The sequence below is a fragment of the Bos indicus genome, chromosome 25 (assembly GCF_029378745.1).
Source record: "Bos indicus isolate NIAB-ARS_2022 breed Sahiwal x Tharparkar chromosome 25, NIAB-ARS_B.indTharparkar_mat_pri_1.0, whole genome shotgun sequence".
Lineage (NCBI taxonomy): Eukaryota > Metazoa > Chordata > Mammalia > Artiodactyla > Bovidae > Bos > Bos indicus.
In genome coordinates, this window is record NC_091784.1 from 39,329,837 (window position 1) to 39,352,109 (window position 22,273).

At 47.9% G+C, this 22,273-nt stretch overlaps 1 protein-coding gene and 1 long non-coding RNA gene across 2 annotated transcripts; both read right to left on the reverse strand.

Moving 5' to 3' along the window:
* Nucleotides 1–1,261: 1,261 nt before the first annotated feature.
* On the reverse strand, nucleotides 1,262–3,652 carry LOC109578216 (uncharacterized). The gene is made up of 2 exons (XR_002183658.2): nucleotides 1,875–3,652; nucleotides 1,262–1,758 (listed from the first exon to the last, which is right to left on the reverse strand). It is a non-coding gene; the product is annotated as an uncharacterized lncRNA (long non-coding RNA).
* A 307-nt stretch (nucleotides 3,653–3,959) lies between these two features.
* SMIM10L3 (small integral membrane protein 10 like 3) lies at nucleotides 3,960–16,559 on the reverse strand. Its single transcript, XM_070780224.1, has 2 exons — nucleotides 16,144–16,559; nucleotides 3,960–4,484 (listed from the first exon to the last, which is right to left on the reverse strand). Exons 1-2 carry the CDS (start codon nucleotides 16,327–16,329, stop codon nucleotides 4,464–4,466), a joined length of 207 nt encoding a protein of 68 aa, XP_070636325.1. The 5' UTR covers nucleotides 16,330–16,559; the 3' UTR covers nucleotides 3,960–4,463.
* Between the last annotated feature and the right edge of the window lie 5,714 nt (nucleotides 16,560–22,273).

Sequence of the window (22,273 nt, forward strand, 5' to 3'; positions counted from 1 at the left end):
CCTATGAAGATGACCTTTAAGAAGCAGTCAGGCTCTTGGCAAACAAGTTTTCCCATCACATTTCAGCCCTGCAGATACACAGCTCTGTGGAGTTTGCAGGGTGTGAAGCACAAATGAAAAGTGCACAGACGCTTTGTTTAAATTGGTCCAGTGCAACCAAGTTTCCATAAAATGGGGGAAAAAAAAAAAGAGGTAACATTCTGGAAGCAGAGGAGAGCCAAGCAGAAGCGACCATCCTGTGGCATCTTACTGAGGCCTCTAGTTTCAAATGGCTACCTTGAACGTATGGAGGATCAATTGGCTGGGCTGTGTTTCAAAGCTTCCAGCACTGGCTGGTGTTGGAGAGCCATTTCCAGCTCTGAGTTCATATGGATGGTTTAGGAGATCCCTTCATTCTACTTCTTCTCCTTGGAAAGCTTAATAAGAATTTTGAAGTTACCTACAGCAAAGTACAAAGCGAATCTTAAAACACTTTTTTTTTTGGCCATACCGAGCCACTTGTGGGATCTTAATTCCCTGTTGTTTTTCATATCCAACTCTTGCCGACCCCATGGACTGCAGCATGCCAGGCCTTCCTGTCCATCACCAACTCCCAGAGCTTATTCAAACTCATGTCCATTGAGTCGGTGACGCCATCCAACCATCTCATCCTCTGTTGAACCCTTCTCCTCCCACCTTCAATCTTTCCCAGTTTCAGGGTCTTTTCTAATGAGTCAGCTCTTCACATCAGGTGCCCAAAGATTGGAGCTTCAGCATCAGTCCCTCCAATGCATATTCAGAACTGATCTCCTTTAGGATGGACTGCTTGGCTCTCCTTGAAGTCCAAGGGACTCTCAAGGGTCTTCTCCAACACCACAGTTCAAAAGCATCAATTCTTCGGCACTGAGCCTTCCTTATGGGCCCACGCTCACATTCATATGTGACCACTGGAAAAACCATAGCTTTGACTATACGCACCTTTGTCAGCAAAGTAATGTCTCTGCTTTTTAATAAACTGTCTAGATTTGTTATAGCTTTTCTTCCAAGGAGCATCTTTTAATTTTAATTAAATTTTAATTAGTTCCCTGACCAGGGATCAAACATGGGTCCCCTGCAGTGGAAACTCAAGAGTCTTATCCACTGGACCACCAGGGAAGTCCCCACATTTCTTATTCTGCGTGAAATTACAGGAAATGGCCTATATGCATTTTAGAATACACACACAAAGCTCCCAAACACATGTGTTGCTTCCTAACTATAAAATCAAGTCATGTAAGAATAATTGATGTAAACACAAACTTCTTAATTTTTTATTCTCTACAGGCTGGCAACTTCATAATCACTTCAAGATCTCAACATCCACTCCATGTGAAAAAGATTTCATGATTTCCAAATGTGAATAACCAAGTCCAAGATTTTGCACTATATGCTGTTTCTAAATTTAAAGTGACTGTGCTGTCTAGTCCTTAAGAACAGAATCCATAAAGGCAAAAAAGAAGAACATGCATATAGACATCAGAACTTTTAAAACAGGCTTCCCTCAGTTTTCACTGCCAAAATGATACATTTAAAATATTTCAAATGAGCAATCCTTTTATAATTTAATCATGGAAACAACTTATTCAAAAGAGTATCTTATTCCTCTAATTGCTTCAAAAATAGAATGGGTTGCAGAAGGCCATCCTTCACAGCCCTGAAACTTCATAGGTTTCACACGCTACACAGATCACCACCTTTCTACCCCAGGACTTTCCACAGGAGGGCCACCTTCGGACGGACCTGGAGACAGCACAGCACCAAAAGGAACAATGTCAGCAGTGGATATGCACTAAAAAATAATGTAAACAAGAAAGTTACTGTGAGCTTTTCCACAAAGCTTTTATAAAAGCACTTACCTTATTCTGACGTAACTATACGAAAACACTTCAAGTTGATTTGTGTGTGCTAAGTCGCTTCAGCCGTGTCTGACTCTGAGACTTCATGAACCATAGCCTGCCAGGCTCCTCTGTCCATGGGATTCTCTGAGCAAGAGTACTGAGTGCGTTGCCATGCCCTCTTCAAGGGGTTCTTCCCAATCCAGGGATCAAACCCACATCACTTATGTCTCCTGCCTTGGGGGCGGATTCTTTACCACAAGCGCCACAAATTAATTCAGTTAATGCTAAATAGGGAATTCTGAATTTGTTCTTTGCAACTGTTTGAAAATTCACATACTTGGAATTTACAAAAGAAAAACAGCTGATGTGTCATGGAAACTTCCATCTCAAAGTAGACTGAGTTTAAAACAACAACAAAAAAGGGAGGGTGGGGAGGGAAGAGGGACAGGGAGAGGGTGTTGACAAGAAAATCGATCCCATTCTACAACACTGAAAAGTGTCATCTCATTCACCGCCCGTTGACGACGCTGAGGCGGAGAGTCCACTAACCAGGGCTTTTTCTCCAGTCAGGTCGGTGTCCTTGTAGCCTGGCTGCAGACCACTGCTTCATAGGGGTGAGTACCCCACTCCACAAGGATCATAACACATTATTTCATTCTATCTGGACAGTTGAGTTCCAGAGTAATTTTACATTTTGCTTTTGATCTCTGCTTCCAATCTTCTGAATCAGTGAACAACTTTTCGCAAACAAACTCAAGTATGAGGAAGGCTGCATTAATAATAAAGACGAAGGGAACCAAGACTACACACGTAAAATAAGACATTTATTACGCTAAAGAACGGGTTTTATTTTTCATTTCCCCAGAACACTAAAATAGCACACGGCATGGTAATTTAGCACGCAATATAAACTGATATATGCAATCAATAACTCTGGAAATGGGGCGTCTTCTTTGGGCTCCTGAAAAACTTCCGCTCTTCAGTGCCTGTCATCGAATTACCAGCACACGACAAAAGGGGTCAGCGCAGAAAAAGGTTTAGTGCAGGAGACATCGCAACTCCTAGGAGCTGGAGACCTTCCGTAAGGGGAAATACTTGCTTTTTTTTTTTCCTCTATGACTGAGCTCCAGCAGACAGGCTCAAGCTCATTTTTTATTTTGGGTTAACACTGCTAAGGTTCCTAGTTCGAGGAAGGGTTATCTAAAGGTAAAGGTAATGTTAATATTGCAACTTTCACCGTAGGGCCTCCATGTAAATTGCATGTCAAGTGGAAGGAAAGGGGTGTGAGAAAAGGTATCAGCTTTTGCTCAAATTATTCTACAAACGCAGAAATGACAACAGCTTACCATCAACTTGGCTTGGCTCACAACAAGCCCAGCAGGGTTGACTTTTACAAATATCTACTCTCATCAGATGGTGAGAGAACAGGCTGGAGAGAGAGTGCCTGGGACGGCGGCCCTGCCAGATGGTGCTGAAGGTGAACTTAAAGCTTGCTGTTACAGCTTTCGATTCTCGGATGACAGCTGTATAAGGCAATGTCAATAACCTCCTTGACTCGGCTTCCCAATCCTAAATGTCTTTCAAGCACAGAGACTGCCTTCTGTATCAACCAGCTTTCTGTGGGTTTAAGTTTCACTGACTAAGTCTGTCTGGTCACACAAATCAAAGCCGGAACTTCACTGCCGCACCGTGTGCGTCCAGAGTTAACGCAAAAGAACGCATTCGAGGATAGCGCTTAGTCTCACTACTTTTATTGTTCTGCCTGTACCTTAACCACGGCACAACAGATTTGCTCATTCAAAAGCTTGTGCAGCCAGTGATGCCACTGTTATCTGCAGATCATCTGAGGTACTTTTTTCCCATGAAAGCATTTTCTTGTACTCTACTCTTGGCTCTGAAAACATGGGCTCTGGATGGCCAGGGAAAACACTTTTTGTCTCATTATTCAAGAATATTAGGGGATGTGCGTGCAGCAGGATGGATCGCAGGCAAGAGGGTGCCAACGCAGAGTCCAGCTTCTCCAGGAAAGCACGGGGCGGGTCATCCTCAGAAACCCCCTTTGCCGACCCTCTCTGCTGGCCCAGCAGTCCTGACCCCCGGGACTCTCCGCCGTGGCTCCGTCCTCTGTGGCCCTGGGCGCTGCCTGCGGCCAGTCCATGCCCGGAGCCTCCCCGACGCCACGGGCCAGCCCCGCACCCCGCTCCCCTGCAGGAGCCCAGGACAGACCTGCAGGGTTGCTCTGCGCAGCCACTGAGGCTGAATTTCTTCCTACTGCTTCTTGCCACCGTGGAAGCGCTTCAAGGCCACCGCAAAGCAAGGGGCTGGCGCCACGCAGGTCATGCTTTGTTTCCAGTGATGACTCTTCCTTTCCTGGATCTCCCCAGGCATCGGCTGCAGGCCTCCTCGCCCAGGAAGCGGCATCTGCTGGGCCAGGGCTCACCTCCTGCCTTCTCTCGCTCCACAGTTCTCTGCACGAGGCTCTGTCTGAGGTGGCGCCCACTCCCTGCTCCTCTGCGAGATGGGTGCGGAGAGGCCTGTGTCCGTCCCTCATGCTGTGTCTCTGACACCCTGAGCCCCAGGACACGCCTGTCAGTCCGCGGAAGGCCTTCAGTGGATCTCAATATGAACCTGGAAAAGACCAACAAATTACAGGGTAATAATGAAGATGGGGTCTCGGGAGAGTCCACACACACCAGGTATTTCCCAGCAAATACGAAGGTCTCTTTGACAGTCTCCGGTACCAAGGATTCCCACACTGTGATAGAAAACAGGATGTCAACCTACCAATTAGAAATCACAACAAAAAGAACAGTACTTGATTAATGCAGTATTTCCTAAAAATACTTAAACATGCACTGAGGCTCTGCACTTTTCATGGCAATGTACTTACTTCTGCAGGTTCAATAAAAAGCGGCTCCCTTTAACCAGGATAAACTAGATGACTCACTCAAGCAACCAAGGCCTTACCCAGAGTGTCCTATTTGAGGACGATACTCAGTGACTCAGGCAGGGCAAGCCACTTTGAAGGAATCAGGGGCAACTTCACTTACATTGTTGTTGAGTTGCTAAGTCATGTCTGACTCTTTGGGACCCCATGGACTATATATAGCCCACCAGGCTCCTCTGCCCATGGATCTTCCCCACCCAGGGACTGAACCGACATCTCCTGTGTCGGCAGGCAGATTCTTTACAGCTGAGCCACCGGGGAACCTCATGTGTCCTCGGGGCATAATCTATACAAGGATGACTATTATTCTATATAACACTGACACAAATACATCTGGGCAGCATAAAGCTATATGCAAATATAAGGTGCAATTATTTTTTTATATTTTGAATATTTATTTGGCTGCGCCAGATCTTCAGTTGTGGTGTGTGAGACCTAGTTCCCTTACCTGGGATGGATCTAGTTCCCTCCCACTGGGAGAGTGGAGTCCTCGCCACTGGACCATCAGGGATGTCCCCAGCTCTTTTTTTTTAAATTGCTATACAACTGACATAAAATATATTAGTTTCAGTCGTTCAGTTCAGTTCAGTCACTCGGTCGTGTCCGACTCTTTGCGACCCCATGAATCGCAGTACGCCAGGCCTCCCTGTCCATCACCAACTCCCGGAGTTCACTCAGACTCACGTCCATCAAGTCAGTGATGCCATCCAGCCATCTCATCCTCTGTCGTCCCCTTCTCCTCCTGCCCCCAATCCCTCCCAGCATCGGGGTCTTTTCCAATGAGTCAACTCTTCGCATGAAGTGACCAAAGTATTGGAGTTTCAGCTTCAGCATCAGTCCTTCCAATGAACACCCAGGACTGATTTCCTTTAGGATGGACTGGTTGGATCTCCTTGCAGTCCAAGGGACTCTCAAGAGTCTTCTCCAACACCACAGTTCAAAAGCATCAATTCTTCGGCACTCAGCTTTCTTCATAGTCCAACTCTCACATCCATACATGACCACTGGAAAAACCATAGCCTTGACTAGACGGACCTTTGTTGGCAAAGTAATGTCTCTGCTTTTGAATATGCTGTCTAGGTTCGTACAATCTAGTAATTCAGTGTTTGTATATATCACTACAAGAAGTCACCACCACAGCTGTACCTGGTGGTGCAAAGCACAGCCAACACTCTCACGGTTCACCAGGGCAAACCTAACTTCTCGCAAACTAACTCTCCAAAGCATGTTATTTTAAACCTTACATTTAATTTTACTGATCTAAATGTATTAAAAATGACCATTTTCCTGAAATGGAAGCATTCCTAAATATATTTTAATACATATTAGAACAGTTTTTTTTTTTTTAATTCTTAAGAAAAATAGGTCATTTAATATGGGCCAACTCTCAGGAAAATTGGTTTCTAACTACTTTTATTATGTCCTTATAGGATAACTCAGTACAGTTCAGAAAGGTGAAATGTTGTCAGAATTCTTACAATATTTTAAATAAGATACCCTTAATGTAATCATACCTTCGATAATGACAAAGTAATCATATACTCAACCCTGAATATTTAATGGAAGGACTGATGCTGAAGCTGAAGCTTCAATACTTTGGCCACCTTATGTGAAGAGCCAACTCACTGGAAAAGACCCTGATGCTGGGAAAGATTGACGGCAGGAGGAGAAGGGGCGGACAGAGGATGAGATGGTTGGATGGCATCACCGACTCAATGGACATGAATCTGAGCAAACTCCGGGGAACAGAGGAGCGTGGTGTGCTCCAGTCCATTGGGTGGGCAAGAGTGGGACACAGCTTAGCGACTGAACAACAGTAACAAATAGTGAGAGAGTGTGGATCAATAAACCGTGGACAATTCTGAAAGAGATGGGAATATCATACCACCTGATCTGCCTCTTGAGAAATTTGTATGCAGGTCAGGAAGCAACAGTTAGAACTGGACATGGAACAACAGACTGGTTCCAAATAGGAAAAGGAGTACGTCAAGGCTGTATATTGTCACCCTGCTTATTTAACTTCTATGCAGAGTACATCATGAGAAACGCTGGACTGGAAGAAACACAAGCTGGAATCCAGATTGCCGGGAGAAATATCAATAACCTCAGATATGCAGATGACACCACTCTTATGGCAGAAAGTGAAGAGGAACTAAAAAGCCTCTTGATGAAAGTGAAAGTGGAGAGTGAAAAAGTTGGCTTAAAGCTCAACATTCAGAAAACGAAGATCATGGCATCCAGTCCCACCACTTCATGGGAAATAGATGGGGAAACAGTGGAAACAGTGTCAGACTTTATTTTTCTGGGCTCCAAAATCACTGCAGATGGTGATTGCAGCCATGAAATTAAAAGACGCTTACTCCTTGGAAGGAAAGTTATGACCAACTTAGATAGCATATTCAAAAGCAGAGACATTACTTTGCCAACAAAGGTCCGTCTAGTTAAAGCTATGGTTTTTCCAGTGGACATGTATGGATGTGAGAGTTGGACTATAAAGAAAGCTGAGTGCCAAAGAATTGATGCTTTTGAACTGTGGTGTTCGAGAAGACTCTTAAGAGTCCCTTGGACTGCAAGGAGATCCAACCAGTCCATTCTGAAGGAGATCAGCCCTGGGTGTTCTTTGGAAGGAATGATGCTAAAGCTGAAACTCCAGTACTTTGGCCACCTCATGCGAAGAGTTGACTCATTGGAAAAGACTCTGATGCTGGGAGGGATTGGGGGCAGGAGGAGAAGGGGACAACAGAGGATGAAATGGCTGGATGGCATCACTGACTCGATGGACTTGAGTCTGAGTGAACTCTGGGAGTTGGTGATGGACAGGGAGGCCTGGCGTGCTGCGATTCATGGGGTCGCAAAGAGTTGGACACGACTGAGCGACTGATCTGATCTGATCTGATCTGAAGTTGCTTACTAAAGATCTAGCGCTTCAGTAAATTCAGTAATAAACTATGTATTCAATTCTTTACAAAAAGACTTCAGTAGGTGAGTTAAAACACTTTTGGCTCTGAGCCCTCAACCAGATGACTTTTGATATTAGATGGTTACACACATTACTTATATATTGAGAGCCAGAAGTAACTTTCAAGTAATTTCTAAGCAGAGTCATCCATGCAGCGGTTTTTGTGGTTTACTCTCCTTGTACTGTACACGTACTGGTACACTGTATCTTGCCGAATAAAGCACGCACCATTACACAATGAACCGTCCTCGGCCCAGCTATCATCTCCCACCCCGCAACCCCCAGATCTACAAAATAATAAGCAGCAGAAATTACGGCAAACTGACTTATCCACAAACACTGAGACCCCTTCCCCCTAAATGAGGGAAGTCTATTTTGAAATTCTAGACAGTGTGATTCAGGACTTTCCTAGTGGTTCAGGGGTTAAGAGTTCGCCTGCCAATGAAGGGGACACAGGTTTGATTCCTGGTCCGGAAGTTCCCACGTGGAGCAGGGAACTAGGTCCACGTGCCACAGTGAAGACCCAGCACAGCCAAAATTAAATTTAAAAAAATAAATAAAAACACAGTATGGGGCAAGAAAAACAAAGTGCAGGGCTGAGCTTACTCCTCACCTCCCTCACCAGTGCCTGCCCACTACGTCCCAGAAACAGACAACCGTTGAATAGGGAACCACAGCGGCCGTGGGGGCAAGGTGTGGAGGAAACTGGAAGACAGGAGCAACCCGGTCCACAAGGATCCCCGCCAGGGAGGCTGGCGCCCTCCTGGGCAACAGCAGGCCTGACCCGATTCGCAGCTGCGCCCTCTGGTACGGTCACCTTACCCTCCCCAACCTGCGCTATTAATGGCTTCAGGGACGTGATGGTCTGGATACCATTGCTCTGGAAACTAAAAATACCCCCGCCTCTGTGCCACTGACAGCCAGCTGGCAAGGCTATCCCTGAAGGGGGCTGGGGGCACAGCTGAATGCAGGGCGGCTGCTCAGCTGGACGACCACCAGCGTGGAGGGGGACCTGCCTGGTGATGCCTCATGCCACCTGGCTTCACAGCTGGTTTTTTAATTGAAGTACAGCTGACTTACAATATTATGCACAGCACAGCGACTCAGTGTTTTTACACACCATACTCTAATCAAAGTTACTACAGGAGGTGGCTATACAACATATCCTGTTGCTTAACTGTTTTACACATGGTAGTCTGAACCTGCTAATCCTATGGCCCTAATCTGCCCTCCCCACTTCGGTACCCACTGGTCTGTCTCTGCCTGGCACGAACATTCGCTTGTGCTGTTTTCTGATTCCACCTCGGAGTGACACCGCCCACTCCCAGCTCTCGGAGGCGGCGTCAGCTGACCTGCCCACCGCTGAGCTCACCGTGAAAGTATCTGAGACAAACTGCTCTGCTGGCCACACCACTCAGAGGACGAGCAAGAGAAGGGCACTCTGTGCCGCCCCCAAGCACCAGCGCACAGAGTCAGCCACGTGGACCCAGGCTCTGCTGTGAACTCCGCAGCACATCCACGACATCCCCGCGCACTAGCCGCCACCCAGAGGCTCCAGGGTGCGCCCACCAGGCCGGGCATGAGGCGGGAGGGTGGGCCGAGCAAGGCGGCGCCTGCTGTCCTGCATGAGGACTCTTCGGCTGGATGCACCCAGCATGTTCTGTGGCCACAGCCCGGGGCAGCCGAGAAACAGCTGCTATGAGCATCGTTATCAGCAAGCGCATCAGGGGAAGGACTCCCTGGTGGTCCAGTGACTAAGACTCCATGCTCCAAATTCAGGGCACCCGGGTTCGATCCTGAGTCAGGGAACTAGATCCTGCCTGCCACAACTAAGAGTTCGCATGCCACAACTAAGATCGGGGGCAGTCAAAATTAGTTCATTTTTTTTAAAAAGCATGTCAGAGGGAACCAGTAACAAAACGCAACTGAGGGAGTCTGTCAAGCAGAGGCCAGAGAAGCGACCCCTGGATGACCCAAAGTGGCCCAAGTGTGGACAGACGTGGAGGTCCAGGAGGGAGGGGCCGAGGGCTGGGAGCCGTCAGAGACCGAGACACCGCCCAAGGAGGCACCCAGCACGCTGACCACGAGGAGGGTGAGCTGGCGAAGACGTTAAAGATCCCTTACTAATGACTGTAACCTTTCCCGGGGGATTCCACACCTGCGGCATTTTCTGCTACAGATTCAATCAGCAAGTGTTCACCGAGCCCCGAAGCTAGGCCAGTGCTGTTCTGAGCACAGGGATGGGGACAGCGCACCAAGCAGATAAAGAAGGATCCGTCCTCTGGAGGCTTGCTTTCCACTGAACGTAGGGACAAGGGAAAAACTCACAGGCACCAGCTTCCTTGTGGCAGGTAGAGACAGGTCAGTTTGCATCAATATCGTACACCTTACGCCAGGATAAACTCCAGCGTTTTACGTGTAAAAGCAAAACGGGATGTATTAGTACCAGAGTAAATTACAAGTGAATTCCTTGTATCTTTAGAGTTAGGAGGGCCTTTCTAACTAGGACAAAACCCAAAAGTCAGAAATGACTGTTAAATTTCACTACAAAGAATTTCAGTATGGTGAAAACACTATCAGCAAAATGAAAAACATAGTAACTGGAAAATGTTTTCAACTCTTATCAACAGACAACTCTTATTTGACAAAGCTTCAAGAAACCCAACAACCCACCAGAAAAACGGGCAAAGAACAGGTACAGTTCACACAAAAAGAGGTGCAAACAAGCACTTCTCTCACACCATCTCGTCCTTTAAGGCAGGCAAGCCTGTTGGCGCAAATGCCAAGATATGCCCACAATGCAACCTCCTCCAGGGCCTCTCTGGCATCACCGTGATGAATCACCAATACTCCTCTCTCCTGCTCATCTGAGGGTCTCCCTGCTTCCCCCTCCACTCTCATCAGGAAGTAAGAGTGATTTTTTTGAATTGGTTGAACACAAAGTTACCACATGACCCAGCAATTCCAACCCTAGGCATATAACCAAGAGAAAAGAAAACATGTGTCCAGGACTTCCCTAGTGGTCCAGTGTCTGGAGTCTGCTTGCCAGTGCATGTGGCAGGGGGACACGGGTTCAACCCCTGGTCCTGGAAGATTCCACGTGCCTCGAAGCAACCAGGCCCGTGCTCCACAGCTTTGGAGCACAAAAGCCCTGGAGCCCAAGCTTGGCAACAGGTAAAGCCCCTGCAATGAGAAGCTTGGGCACCGCAACTAGAGAGGAGCCCTCACAGCAGCGGAGACCCAGCTCAGCCCAAAAAAAGGACAGACAGAAACGTACAGCAACTGAACACTGCCACTACAACCAAGAGCATAATCTCCCGTCTGGTACTTCTTTTAAACCTGCAGTAAAATACACATAAAGGCTGCCATCCATCACCACCACATGGTTCTGGGACGTTTTCATCCAAACGAGAAGCATCTTCATTCAACAACTCCCGTTCCCCCTCCTCCAGCCCCTGGCCACTACCTTCTATGTTCCGCCTCTTTGAATGGCGTCCCTTAAGTCCATCCAAGTCGTAGCAGGTGTGAGAACTTCATTCCTTTTCAAAGCTGAGTAAGTGTCCACTGAAGGTACACACGTCTGTCTGCCCGCTCATGTGCTGACAGACGCCTGAATCGTCCACAGTGCTGCCGGGAACACTGGGGCACAAGCGCCTGCGTCCCTGCCTTCAGATCTCTGCGGTGTGCGCCTACAGTGAAACCACTGAACCATACAGCGATCCTGTACTCAACTTTTTGAGGACCTGCTAAACTGCTTCCCAAGACCACCTGACCTGCCTCCTGAGAAACCTGTATGCAAGTCAAGACGCATCAGTTAGAACTGGACATGGAACAGACTGGTTCCAAATCGGGTAAGGAGTACTTCAAGACTGTCTATTGTCACCCTGCTTATTTAACTTATATGCAGAGTACATCATGAGAAACGCTGGGCTGGAAGAAGCACAAGCTGGAATCAAGATTGTGGGGAGAAATATCAATAACCTCAGATATGGAGACGACACCACCCTTATGGCAGAAAGTGAAGAGGAACTAAAAGGCCTCTTGATGAAAGTGAAAGAGGAGAGCGAAAAAGTTGGCTTAAAACTCCATATTCAGAAAACTAAGATCACGGCATCTGGTCCCATCACTTCATGGGAAATAGATGGGAAACAATGGAAACAGTGACAAGACTTTATTTTTGGGGCTCCAATATCACTGCAGATGGTGACTGCAGCCATGAAATTAAAAGATGCTTGCTCCCTGAAAGAAAAGTATGACCAACCTAGACAGCATATTAAAAAGCACAGACATTACTTTACCAACAAAGGTCCATCTAGTCAAAGCTATGGTTTTTCCAATGGTCACGTATGGATGTGAGAGTTGGACTATAATATAAAGAAAGCTGAGCACCAAAGAATTGATGCTTTTGAACTGTGGTGTTGGAGAAGACTCTTGAGAATCCCTTGGACTGTAAGTAGATCCAACCAGTCAATCCTAGGGGAAATCAGTCCTGAATATTCACTGGAAGGACTGATGCAGAAGCTGAAACTCCAATACTTTGGTCACCTACTGTGAAGAACTGACTCACTGGAAAACACTGATGCTGGGAAAGATTGAAGGTGGGAGGAGATGACAGAGGATGAGATGGTTGGATGGCATCACCAACTCAATAAACACGAGTTTAAGTAAACTCTGGGAGTTGGTGATGAACAGGGAGGCCTGGCGTGCCGCAGTCCATGGGGTCGCAAACTGTCGGACACGACTGAGCGACTGAACTGAAACTGGCTCCCACAGCAACCGCACCACCTTCCATTCCTCCCGGCAGTGCACAGGGTCTAATTTCTCCACACCCTCACTGTCCCCTCCCTGCGTAAGAGCCAGTCTCAGTGTGACTTTGACTTGCAGTTTCCCAATTTTTCTCCCCCAGCACTGGGTTTTATTGCCTCCCTGGCAGAAGAGAGGCCTCCTGGGGGCAGGGCCAGGTCAGGCGAGGGCTGGGCACGGGAAGCTTCTCAGCCTGTGTAGCTGGGCTCAGATTTGGAGTCGGAGCAGTGAGTAGAGAGGCTCCTGGGGACTAAGCCTGGCGTGGGGGTCCCCAGGTCCAGGTGAGGAGATTTTGCCAGTGACAGACGAGCAGTCACTCGCCCTCCAGGCCCAAAAGTGTCCCTGGGACAGGACGGGAGGAGATGGGGGGAGACGGCAGGAGCCGTGAGTCTCAGGGAGAGAAGGTGGCCCGCATGGGTCTGTGAGGGCCCGGAAGCAGGGGGACGCCACGTTCACACCCTGCAGGGCTGGGATGGGAAGCAGAGCCTGGCCACCAGGGCCCCTTCTCGGGGCGTCCCACGGGGCCACAAGGCTCAAGTGCACAGCCCGGGGCTCAGGGCTCAGAGGCCACTGCGACCACATCTCAGGTCCTCGCCGTGGCCGGTGGCCTGGCTGCCCACAAACACGCTCCAACTGCCCATCTTTTCCTGGGTTTACTTGCCATCGGTGTATCTTCTTTGGAGAAATGTCTATTCAAGCCCTTTGCCAATGTTTTAATTGGGTGGTTGTTGCCGAGTTCTTCACATGTTTTGAAGATTAATCCTTCTCAGATATACAGTTTGCAAATACAGGTGACCCTTGAGCAACACAGGGGCTGGCGTGTCAACACTCCACAATGGAAAAATCCTCACACGGTTCTCAGGCAGCCCTCCCTCCAAGCACCTAGGGACCACCTTGTCTGCGCCTCCCCACCCCCACGCACACCTGAAATGGCCAAATAAACCCCGCACTCTACAGCCAGAGTGTTCAGCTTCCACGGTTCTCTCAAGCTGTGCTGCCTGTGGACGACGACCCGACGGCTCATCCGGCAAGCCACCCGTGGGGCCGGTGTCCCGGCTCTCCGTTCTGCCCGCGCCACACATCCCAGAGCCAACCTCCCGCCTCCACAGTGCGCTCGCCCTCAATCATGACAGTGCAAACTCCTCGTTAGGAAATCTGTATCTGAGTAACCTTTCCAGAGCTTCCCCTACTGGCCTACAAGCAACTGGGAGATCTGGAAACCCTCATCATCGTAACAGGAATGCAGTCCTTCACTCCTTATTGATATGAAGCAAGCCTCAGCACTCATGCAGTGACAACAGCAGCTGCAAGACCAGATTGATTTGGTGATCCCAAAGACCCTTCTGAAAGGAGAAGCCAGGAGTGAGAGCGTCTTGGAGTTCTAAGAGCCAGGGAGGAGTGCTCGAGGTGGCAAGAACAGCAAATGCAAATGCCCAGGGGCAGGAAGAGGCTTGGCGCCTGCAGAGAGGAGACAGGAAAACAGAGCAAGCAAGGAACAAGCCAGGGAGATGTCAGCAAGGTGGACAGAAGTCAAATCTACAGGACAGAAACATGTGAACTGCATTCCACGGGCAGTGGGAAGCAGTTTGGGTTTCTTTTTTTTTTCCCTTGTAAGGAATGACACAATCTGATTTATACTTTTAAAAGATGTCTCCAAGGGCCCTGGGGAGGATAGATAGAGGCACCTTGGCAGCTTGGACTAGAGGGGTGGTCAAAAGTAACTAAGGGGACATATCAGAAAGGTGAGGTTTTATGGTACACCACTGGCTATTTTCAACATCTTGTTGATTTTCTCTTACTTGTGACTACGTGCTAAGTGTGTGCTAAGTCACTTCAGTCGGGTCCAACTCTTTGTGACCCTACGGACTGCAGCCCCTCCTGGCAAGAATACTGGAGGGGGCTGCCATCTCCTCCTCCAGGGGATCTTCCCATCCTCATCCCTTAATGTCCCCTGCGTTGGCAGGCAGGTTCCTTACCACTTAGTGCCACCCAGGAAGCCTGCAAATTATACAAGTAACCCCGGAACGAAAGTCTCCAAAGTGGAGCTTGAGGGTCAGATAGAGCCTCCTGACACATTCTGCTTTGCCCACAAAGGTGATTTTTTGTTGCGATGATATTTAAAAATTAGGATTTCCACTTTCTCTTGGGAAATGGCTGCCTCTGGCACACAGCAGTTGGCTGGTGACAACAGGCTGGAGCACAGGCTTTCTGGCTGATTTCTGTCCCCACTCCCAGCACCTTCTTTGCTCATTGCTACAACCTACTGGAAACCTGAGTTTCTGACTCCTTTGGCACCACTTAAGGATGCTACAAGCCCCTGTTCACATAAAAGAATCTCGATTTAGACCCTAAAATAGAGAGGCAGGTTCATCCCAACTCACCTTAACTCAATTTCAGTCAATAAGGGGTTTTACACCACCAGTGAGAGGCTTTGAGACAATTATATTCTGATACTGCCTGCCAATGCAATAGACATAGAGACTTTCAGTCCCTGGGTCGGGAAGATTCCCTGGAGGAGGGCAAGGCAACCCACTCCAGTATTCTTGCCTGGAGAACCCCATGCACAGAGGAGCCTGGTGGGCTACAGTCCATGGGGTCCCAAAGAGTCAGCCAGGACTGAAGTTACTTAGCATACAGGCACAGTCAAACCGAAGGGAAAAAAGAAAGCACCTGCCCGGCCCACGTCAATACCGCACAGTCCTGCTCAGGCTTCCCCTAAGTACTGTCAGACCCTAAGCTCTTGGGGAACAGGGACCTGTTCATCAGAGCCCTAGGCGGCACAGAGCAGACCCTCCACAATGTGTAAATGGAAGCCAAGAGATGCTCAGCACTTGGCCATCTATGACACACTCGGGAAGGAATCATTCTCAATTTGACGGTTTTCCATTCCGCCAGAACAAGGCATCTGGAATTTGCGGGAGGTAGAAATGTCAATCCCTGATGGCAGAGATGATCTCCAGGGTGCTGGGTGTGTGTGGGTGTGTGTACTATTTCACATCTGAACTGTTTCAGGCCTCTGAACCTTTGCCTCTCTACGTCTTTACACCTCGTTTTTTCCTCATCACCACCCCTACTCCTTTCACCACCAACATCCTCCACCCCGGGCCAGGATAGACATGGATACCTCTATCAGAACATCGATTAACATCAATTCATTTACCTTAAGCTTGCATCGCTTTGAAAGCTTCATAAAGTTTGGGAACTAGAAAAGGCAACGCACTCCCCGCCCCCGCATGCCCAATCAATCATTGTCACAATTTCCTCTTCAGGGCCAGGGGCCTTCCGAGCCCATGAGCCCGCGGAGGACCTTACTCGAGGCCTGCCGCTCCACGCCCCCACCCCACCCCGCCTCTTCTGCGAAAACAGGGTCAACAATGACCTCTGCGGGGATTTTCTCCCGCGGGGCTGCGGGAGAAAGGCGCGGTGCTGAGCCATACACTCGGCATCCAGCCTGGCACCTTCCGGCGGCATCTTCGGGCCTGGGCGAGGGTGGGCCGGGCCGCGCGAGGCGGACCGGCGCTCGGGGACGATCCGGGCCGGGGGGAAGGCAGGGGGTTGGGCGGGCGCGCCTCACCCACCTGCAGACGGACGTTGAGCATCATGGAAGCCACGATGTAGAGGTAGGGGAAGTTGATACGCAAGCGCCAGGCCAGGTCGAAGAAAATGAGCAGCGTGCGGGTCAGCCCCTTGCAGAAGACCCCATAAGAGCGGGCGGCGGCCGAGCGCGATAGCCGGACAGCCAGGCCCGACAGAGCCGCCGCCATATAGACCGGCGCCCGCCGCCGCCGCCGCCGGCCCGCCGCGCACCGACCGGCCGCTGGACCCGGGCCGCCGGACGCGCCGAAGCCCGGCCGCCCGCCCTCTCGGCGCCGCGACGCCCCCGAGCCTCCGCCCCGGCCGCTGGCCCGCTGAGGGAGCGAAGGAGGCGGCGGCGAGGCCGGCGGGCGGGCGGGCGGGCCGCGGGGAGGGGAGTCGGCGCGTCACGCTCCCGGGAAGCGCCTCAGCGAGCCGGCGCCGGGTCCCAGCCCGGCTGCGCGACCTGACGTCACAATGCCGGCGCCGAGCCGGCGTCTGTGGCCCCGCCCTTAGGCCCCGCCCCTGCCCCGCCCCCGTTCACCTTGCCCCAGGTGAGAAGCGCATGCGTGGGCTAGGTGGCGCGAAGAGGCCGGCTGATGCGCTGTGTTCTTCCGCCCCCTAGTGGTAAGCCAGAAAATAAAAACAGGGAGGTGCTGAACAGTGGGTTTAGGGTGAATGGGCTTAGCGCTGCCGAACGTTCAACAGTTATTAAAACAGCAAAGTTTTGTGTTATGCTTGTCTTACCACAGTGAGAAAAAGAAACAAAATAGTTTCTTGGGGCCAAACAGGGAGAACTTACTCCTCAGGTGGATTACAGTGTCAACTCATATATTGATAGTTCGGTCTTTTAATAATCATATTAATTACGAAGCCTCTAATTGTAAAAGGGTTTCCCTGGTGGCTCAGACGGTAAAGTATCTGCCTGCAACGCAGGAGACCCGGGTTGGATCCTTGCGTCCAAAAGATCCCCTGGAGGAGGGCATGGCAACCCACTCCAGTATTCTTGCCTGGAGAATTTCACAGACAGAGGACCCTGGAGGGCTACAGTCCAATGGGGTCGCAAAGAGTCGCACACGACTGAGCGACTTTCACTTTCACTGATGTAAAAAGTAAAAATGTTCAAACTTTCAAAACTTATAGTGTTCTGAGGTTTTGAGGGGATTTTTTTTGACAGTGAGTTTTTACATTCCTACTTAAGCATATAGGTTTCTATTAAACATTTGTAGGGCTTTGAAGGTAAATACCTTCTCATATCAGACAGTATTTCATGTCATTACTTATGCCCACCCAAGAGAAAGTCTGGGAATTCGGTATAGGTGGGAGAAATGTTTAATTGGTTAAATGAAAAGCAAGGCTTAAGTCCTTTAAGAAAAGCCACAGTAGAAAGTGACAGTGTAAGAATGGATTTAAATGTATTTTAATTTAAAGTTCCTTTGCCCCAGAATAGATTTGGAGTAATCATTAAAAAAAATCATTTAAAGGAACTCCCCAGAGGTCATTTGGGGAGGTGGGGAGCGGGGGCAGCGCCCAGACCGGGATCCCATGCTTCCACTGCAAGAGACACAAGGTCTGTCCCTTGTCAGGCAACTAAGATCCTGCATACAGAGCCACATATCCAAAAAAAAAAAAGAAAGAAATTCTGTACTCTGAAATGAATCTATATTCAAAATATTTTTTAAACCTGAATTTTTTCCATAATTCAAAGGGGAAAATTATAAACTACATAAGACATGTCTAGGAGTGTCATTTTAACTATTCTTTAGCGTTATCATTTTTCTTTATATGTCTACTGTTTTAAAAAGAATTGTACTTTTTGATGTTCCATTATACTATTTTCAGTACCCATTATGTTTTGGGCCAAGAGATAGATATTTGAAGGATTTTAGCTTTTGACTAGCTTTATTATTATGAAAACGAGGTTTTTTCAAAGGGTTTGCACAAACCTTTCATTTCCCTTATTTTTGCAGCACAGCATTTGCCGCATTTGTCATTGACTTTAAAAAGCACACTTCCCTTTTTTTTGTCAGCAACGTTTTCCTTTCAGTGCACAGTGGGTGCTGTCTCTGAAGATGACAGAACACATACCGCTGAATTATGGTTGTTTTTCAAAACATTGCCTCCCAGAAGCAAAAGGAACACTTCCTTGTACAGTGTTTTAGGAAACAAAATTTTAAAGGCTAGGGTCTTTCATGGAAATTTTGCCAAAAGACTCAAAACTAATCCAACAACATGGAAACAGGGTTGGAGATCAGCTAAATCTATTCCTGGGCCTGTAAAGATTTTCAAGGGTGGAGAATTGGCAGTCCTGTTTATTAAAACTATGTTGAAGGGCCAGATGGGCTTGGGGGCTGTGAGAGATATATATATCTCCTCCCTAGTTACTCATTCTTTGTCTCTAAATGCCATTGAGGCAATGAGGCATTTTAAACAAGCTATTTGGTTGCCATAAACAATGGCAAACAAAATTATCATAAAGCTTAACTGAGCAAGGTAAGAAGCCTGTTGTAATTAGACATAAAGTGAAATCACTCAGTAGTGTCCAACTCTTTGCAACCCCATGGACTGTATGTAGCCTACTGGGCTTCTCTGTCCATAGGATTTTCCAGGCAAAGGTACTGGAGTGGGTTGCCATTTCCTTCTCCAGAGGGTCTTCCTGACCCAGGGATCAAACCCAGGTCTACCTGCACTGCAGGCAGACGCTTTACCCTCTGAGCCACTAGAGAAGCTCATTAGACATAAGGAGAGGTCAAAGAGAAGACACCAGGAGCACTAGCAAGATTTAAGGTTTACTCTGTATCCAGGTTAACTAGATCTGCGCTACAAAGCAGGCTGGTAAATTAGTTTAGCCTCATGACAACATTTTAACTCAAGTCTCAATTTTCTGGAGTCTCTGGGAAAGACATCCTGCTAATTATAATTTGAGACACAAACAGACAGAACTAATTATAAGTCAGTGTGAAAAGTATTTTCATAGAAGTACAAAGGATTGTGAGAGGAAGGAGGAGAAAAGAGGAGGCAAAGGAACAGTTTTATGAACAATCCTGATTGCTGATCAACAGGACCCAGGTGATTTGCCCGTCATCTCCCTTCCTGCTTTCTGAGCAGCATCTCTGGTGAGGGAACTAGGAAAGCATTTCTTTGTTTTCTCAGCATGAGCCAGCGAGAAAAGCGCAGAGAAGCCAGGTTTCAGGCTCAGCAACTTCTCAATGCCGCATGACCTGGTTCTGTGAAATGAGGATAAGGACATCCACCCTACAGCATATTTGTGAGAAATATCAATAAACAACTGTCAGGGGTGCAGAGCACCTAGCGCATCCCGGGCAGATAGTGCTAAGTCACTTCAGTCGTGTCATGAATTAGGTATTTCTGAAATTCAAGAACTATTGTGTTAGGTGTGCTGATGTAATTAAAGCTATTTTATTGAGCTTTTAATCTTACAGATTAATATGAACAAAATTATAAAATGAAGGGAATCTGCACTGTTGATAGTGGGGAGATGGAAGAAACAAGACTGGTCTTACAGTGATTGAAGCGTAATGCAAATTATAGATTAATTTTTAGGAACTGATATGATGATCCTCTAGTCTCATTTCAAAAAAAATTTTTTTGACCAAAATGTGTCCCTGTGATGCCTTTTTAAAAAATTTGCTTTATTGAAGTATGGTTGATTTACAAGGTTGTGCTAATTTCTTCTGTACAGCAAAGTGACTCAGTTAAATAATGTAGACGTTCTTTTTTTATACTTCTCTTCCATGTGGTTTATCGAGGGACATTGGCTGTAGTCCCCTGTGCTCTACAGAGGACCTTGCTGTTTATGGGTCCTACAGATAATAGTTTGCCTCTGATGCTTTTTTAAAGGGCTACTGCGGGAAGGCAAAAAAAAAAGACCAAATAGCCTATTATTGTGTCTCTCTGACCGTTTACGCTCTCCCACTCCAGTGTTGTGAATGTGTGCTCCTGGGCCGTCCCCACTCCACAGGGTGACATGGAAGTGGTCACAGTCATTCTACAAAAGCCTGCCTGCTCTTTTTTGTTTTTTTAATTGGAAGCTAATTACTTTACAATATTGTGGTGGTTTTTGCCACACATAGACGAGAATCAGCCATGTGCATGTGTGTCCCCGAATCCTGAACCCCCCTCCCACCTCCCTCCCCACCCCATCCCTCTGGGTTGGCCCAGAGCACCGCTTTGAGTGTCCTGCTCCATGCATCAAACTTACACTGGTCCTCTATTTTACATATGGTAATATACATGTTTCAATGCTAGTCTCTCAAATCATCCCATCCTCGCCTCTCCCACGGAGTCCAAAAGTCTGTTCTTTATATCTGTGTCTCTTCTGCTTTCTTGCATATAGGGTCATCATTACCGTCTTTCTAAATTCCATATATAGGCATTAATATACTGTATTGCTGTTTCTCTTTTTGACTTACTTCACTCTGTATAATAGGCTCCAGTTTCATCCATCTCATTAGAACCAACTCAAATGCGTTCTTTTTTTATAGCTGAGTAATATTCCATTGTCTATACATACCACAACCTCCTTATCCATTCGATGGGCATCTAGGTTGCTTCCGTGTCCTGGCTATTGTAAAGAGTGCTGCCATGAACACTGGATACATGTGTATCTTTCAATTCTGGTTTCCTCGGTGTGTCTGCCCAGCAGAGGGATTTCCAGCTTCTTCAGGAATCTCCACACTGTTCTCCACAGTGGCTGTACTAGTTTGCATTCCCACCAACTGTGTAAGAGTTCCCCTTTTCTCTATACCCTCTCCAGCATTTATTGTTTGTAGACTTTTTGATGGCAGCCATTCTGAACGTACAAAACCCTGCCTGCTCTTTATTGTTCTTTGAAGCCTTTAAGTTTAGGAGTTATTAATCACCCAGCAATAGATGACTGATACATCAGGGATAAAGGTTCAGGGACGTCCCTTGCGGCCCAGTGATTAGGACTCCATACTTCAGTGCAGGGGGCATGGGTTTGATCTCTGGTCAGGAAACTAAGATCCCGCATGCCAAGTGGCCAAAAAAAGTGGGGAGAAGTAGGTAAAAGTTTCCCCCCAAAATACTAGAATTCCTTTGTGAGCTGAATCATCAAGGGCTGTGACCTCTTAGGAGTGAAGTTTTGAGCAAATTAACTTTGATGCTGGCCAAAGACAGGGGGATCTCAACAAGCGTAGCAAAAAGGGAAGTGATAAATGTCAGCTCCAGGCTTCTGACTGTAGAATGGGGACTGTAGACAGTGCCTACCTGCATTTCCTGGCATTCTGTGTCATTTCAGTGTTATTTTTGAGTGTTTTCATCTCTTTCCTCTTCCTTTTCTGCATTATTAGTGGCTCAGACAGTACAGAATCTGCCTACAATGCAGGTGGCGACCTGGGTTCGACCCCTGGGTCTGGAAGATCCCCTGGAGAAGGGAATGGCATTCCACTCCAGTATTCTTTCCTGGAGAATCCCATGGACAGAGCTACAATCCATGGGGTCACAAAGAGTCGGACACGACTGCACTGCTAACATACACATATATAAGGGCAGCGGGTGCCGGTTAAACTTCTCTTTGGTCCACAGGTTACAAAACACTGAGATGGGATTGAAGAAAGAGGACACTCCCCAGAGGTGCTGGACTTGGAGCTCTTGCAGCACTTGGACCTGAGAACGAGGAACATGTTCCTGTATTGGGTGCGACATGATGGTGGCACCCTTGTGATGGGCGGGAACATTTTAAAATATTAAATGTAGATGAAAAGATGTATGCATGTGAGCGCTGGGCAGCCAGATGGCGCATGGTGGATGTGGCAGGACCTGGGCATTATCCTGGAGCCAGGCTTTTCTTCCTTGGGGGCAAAAGAATTTTAAGCAGGGATGACATTTCCCTGCCTGCACTGCAGCTTGGTGTGGTCACGTGATGAAAATCTGGCCAATGGAATGTAAGAAGTGTGATGTTTCCCCAGAATCTGGGGGGCACACACTCTGCTCCCTCTCCGCTCTGTTTCTTCATCCTCTCCTTAGAACTTAGACGTGCTGGGTAGAGCTCTAGACTGATTCCCAAGGAAGGGGCTGGGCCCTGCACTACTTACCTCTGGGTTTTGACACAGGAGAAATCGACTTTGATCTCATTTAAGCCATTGTCACTGA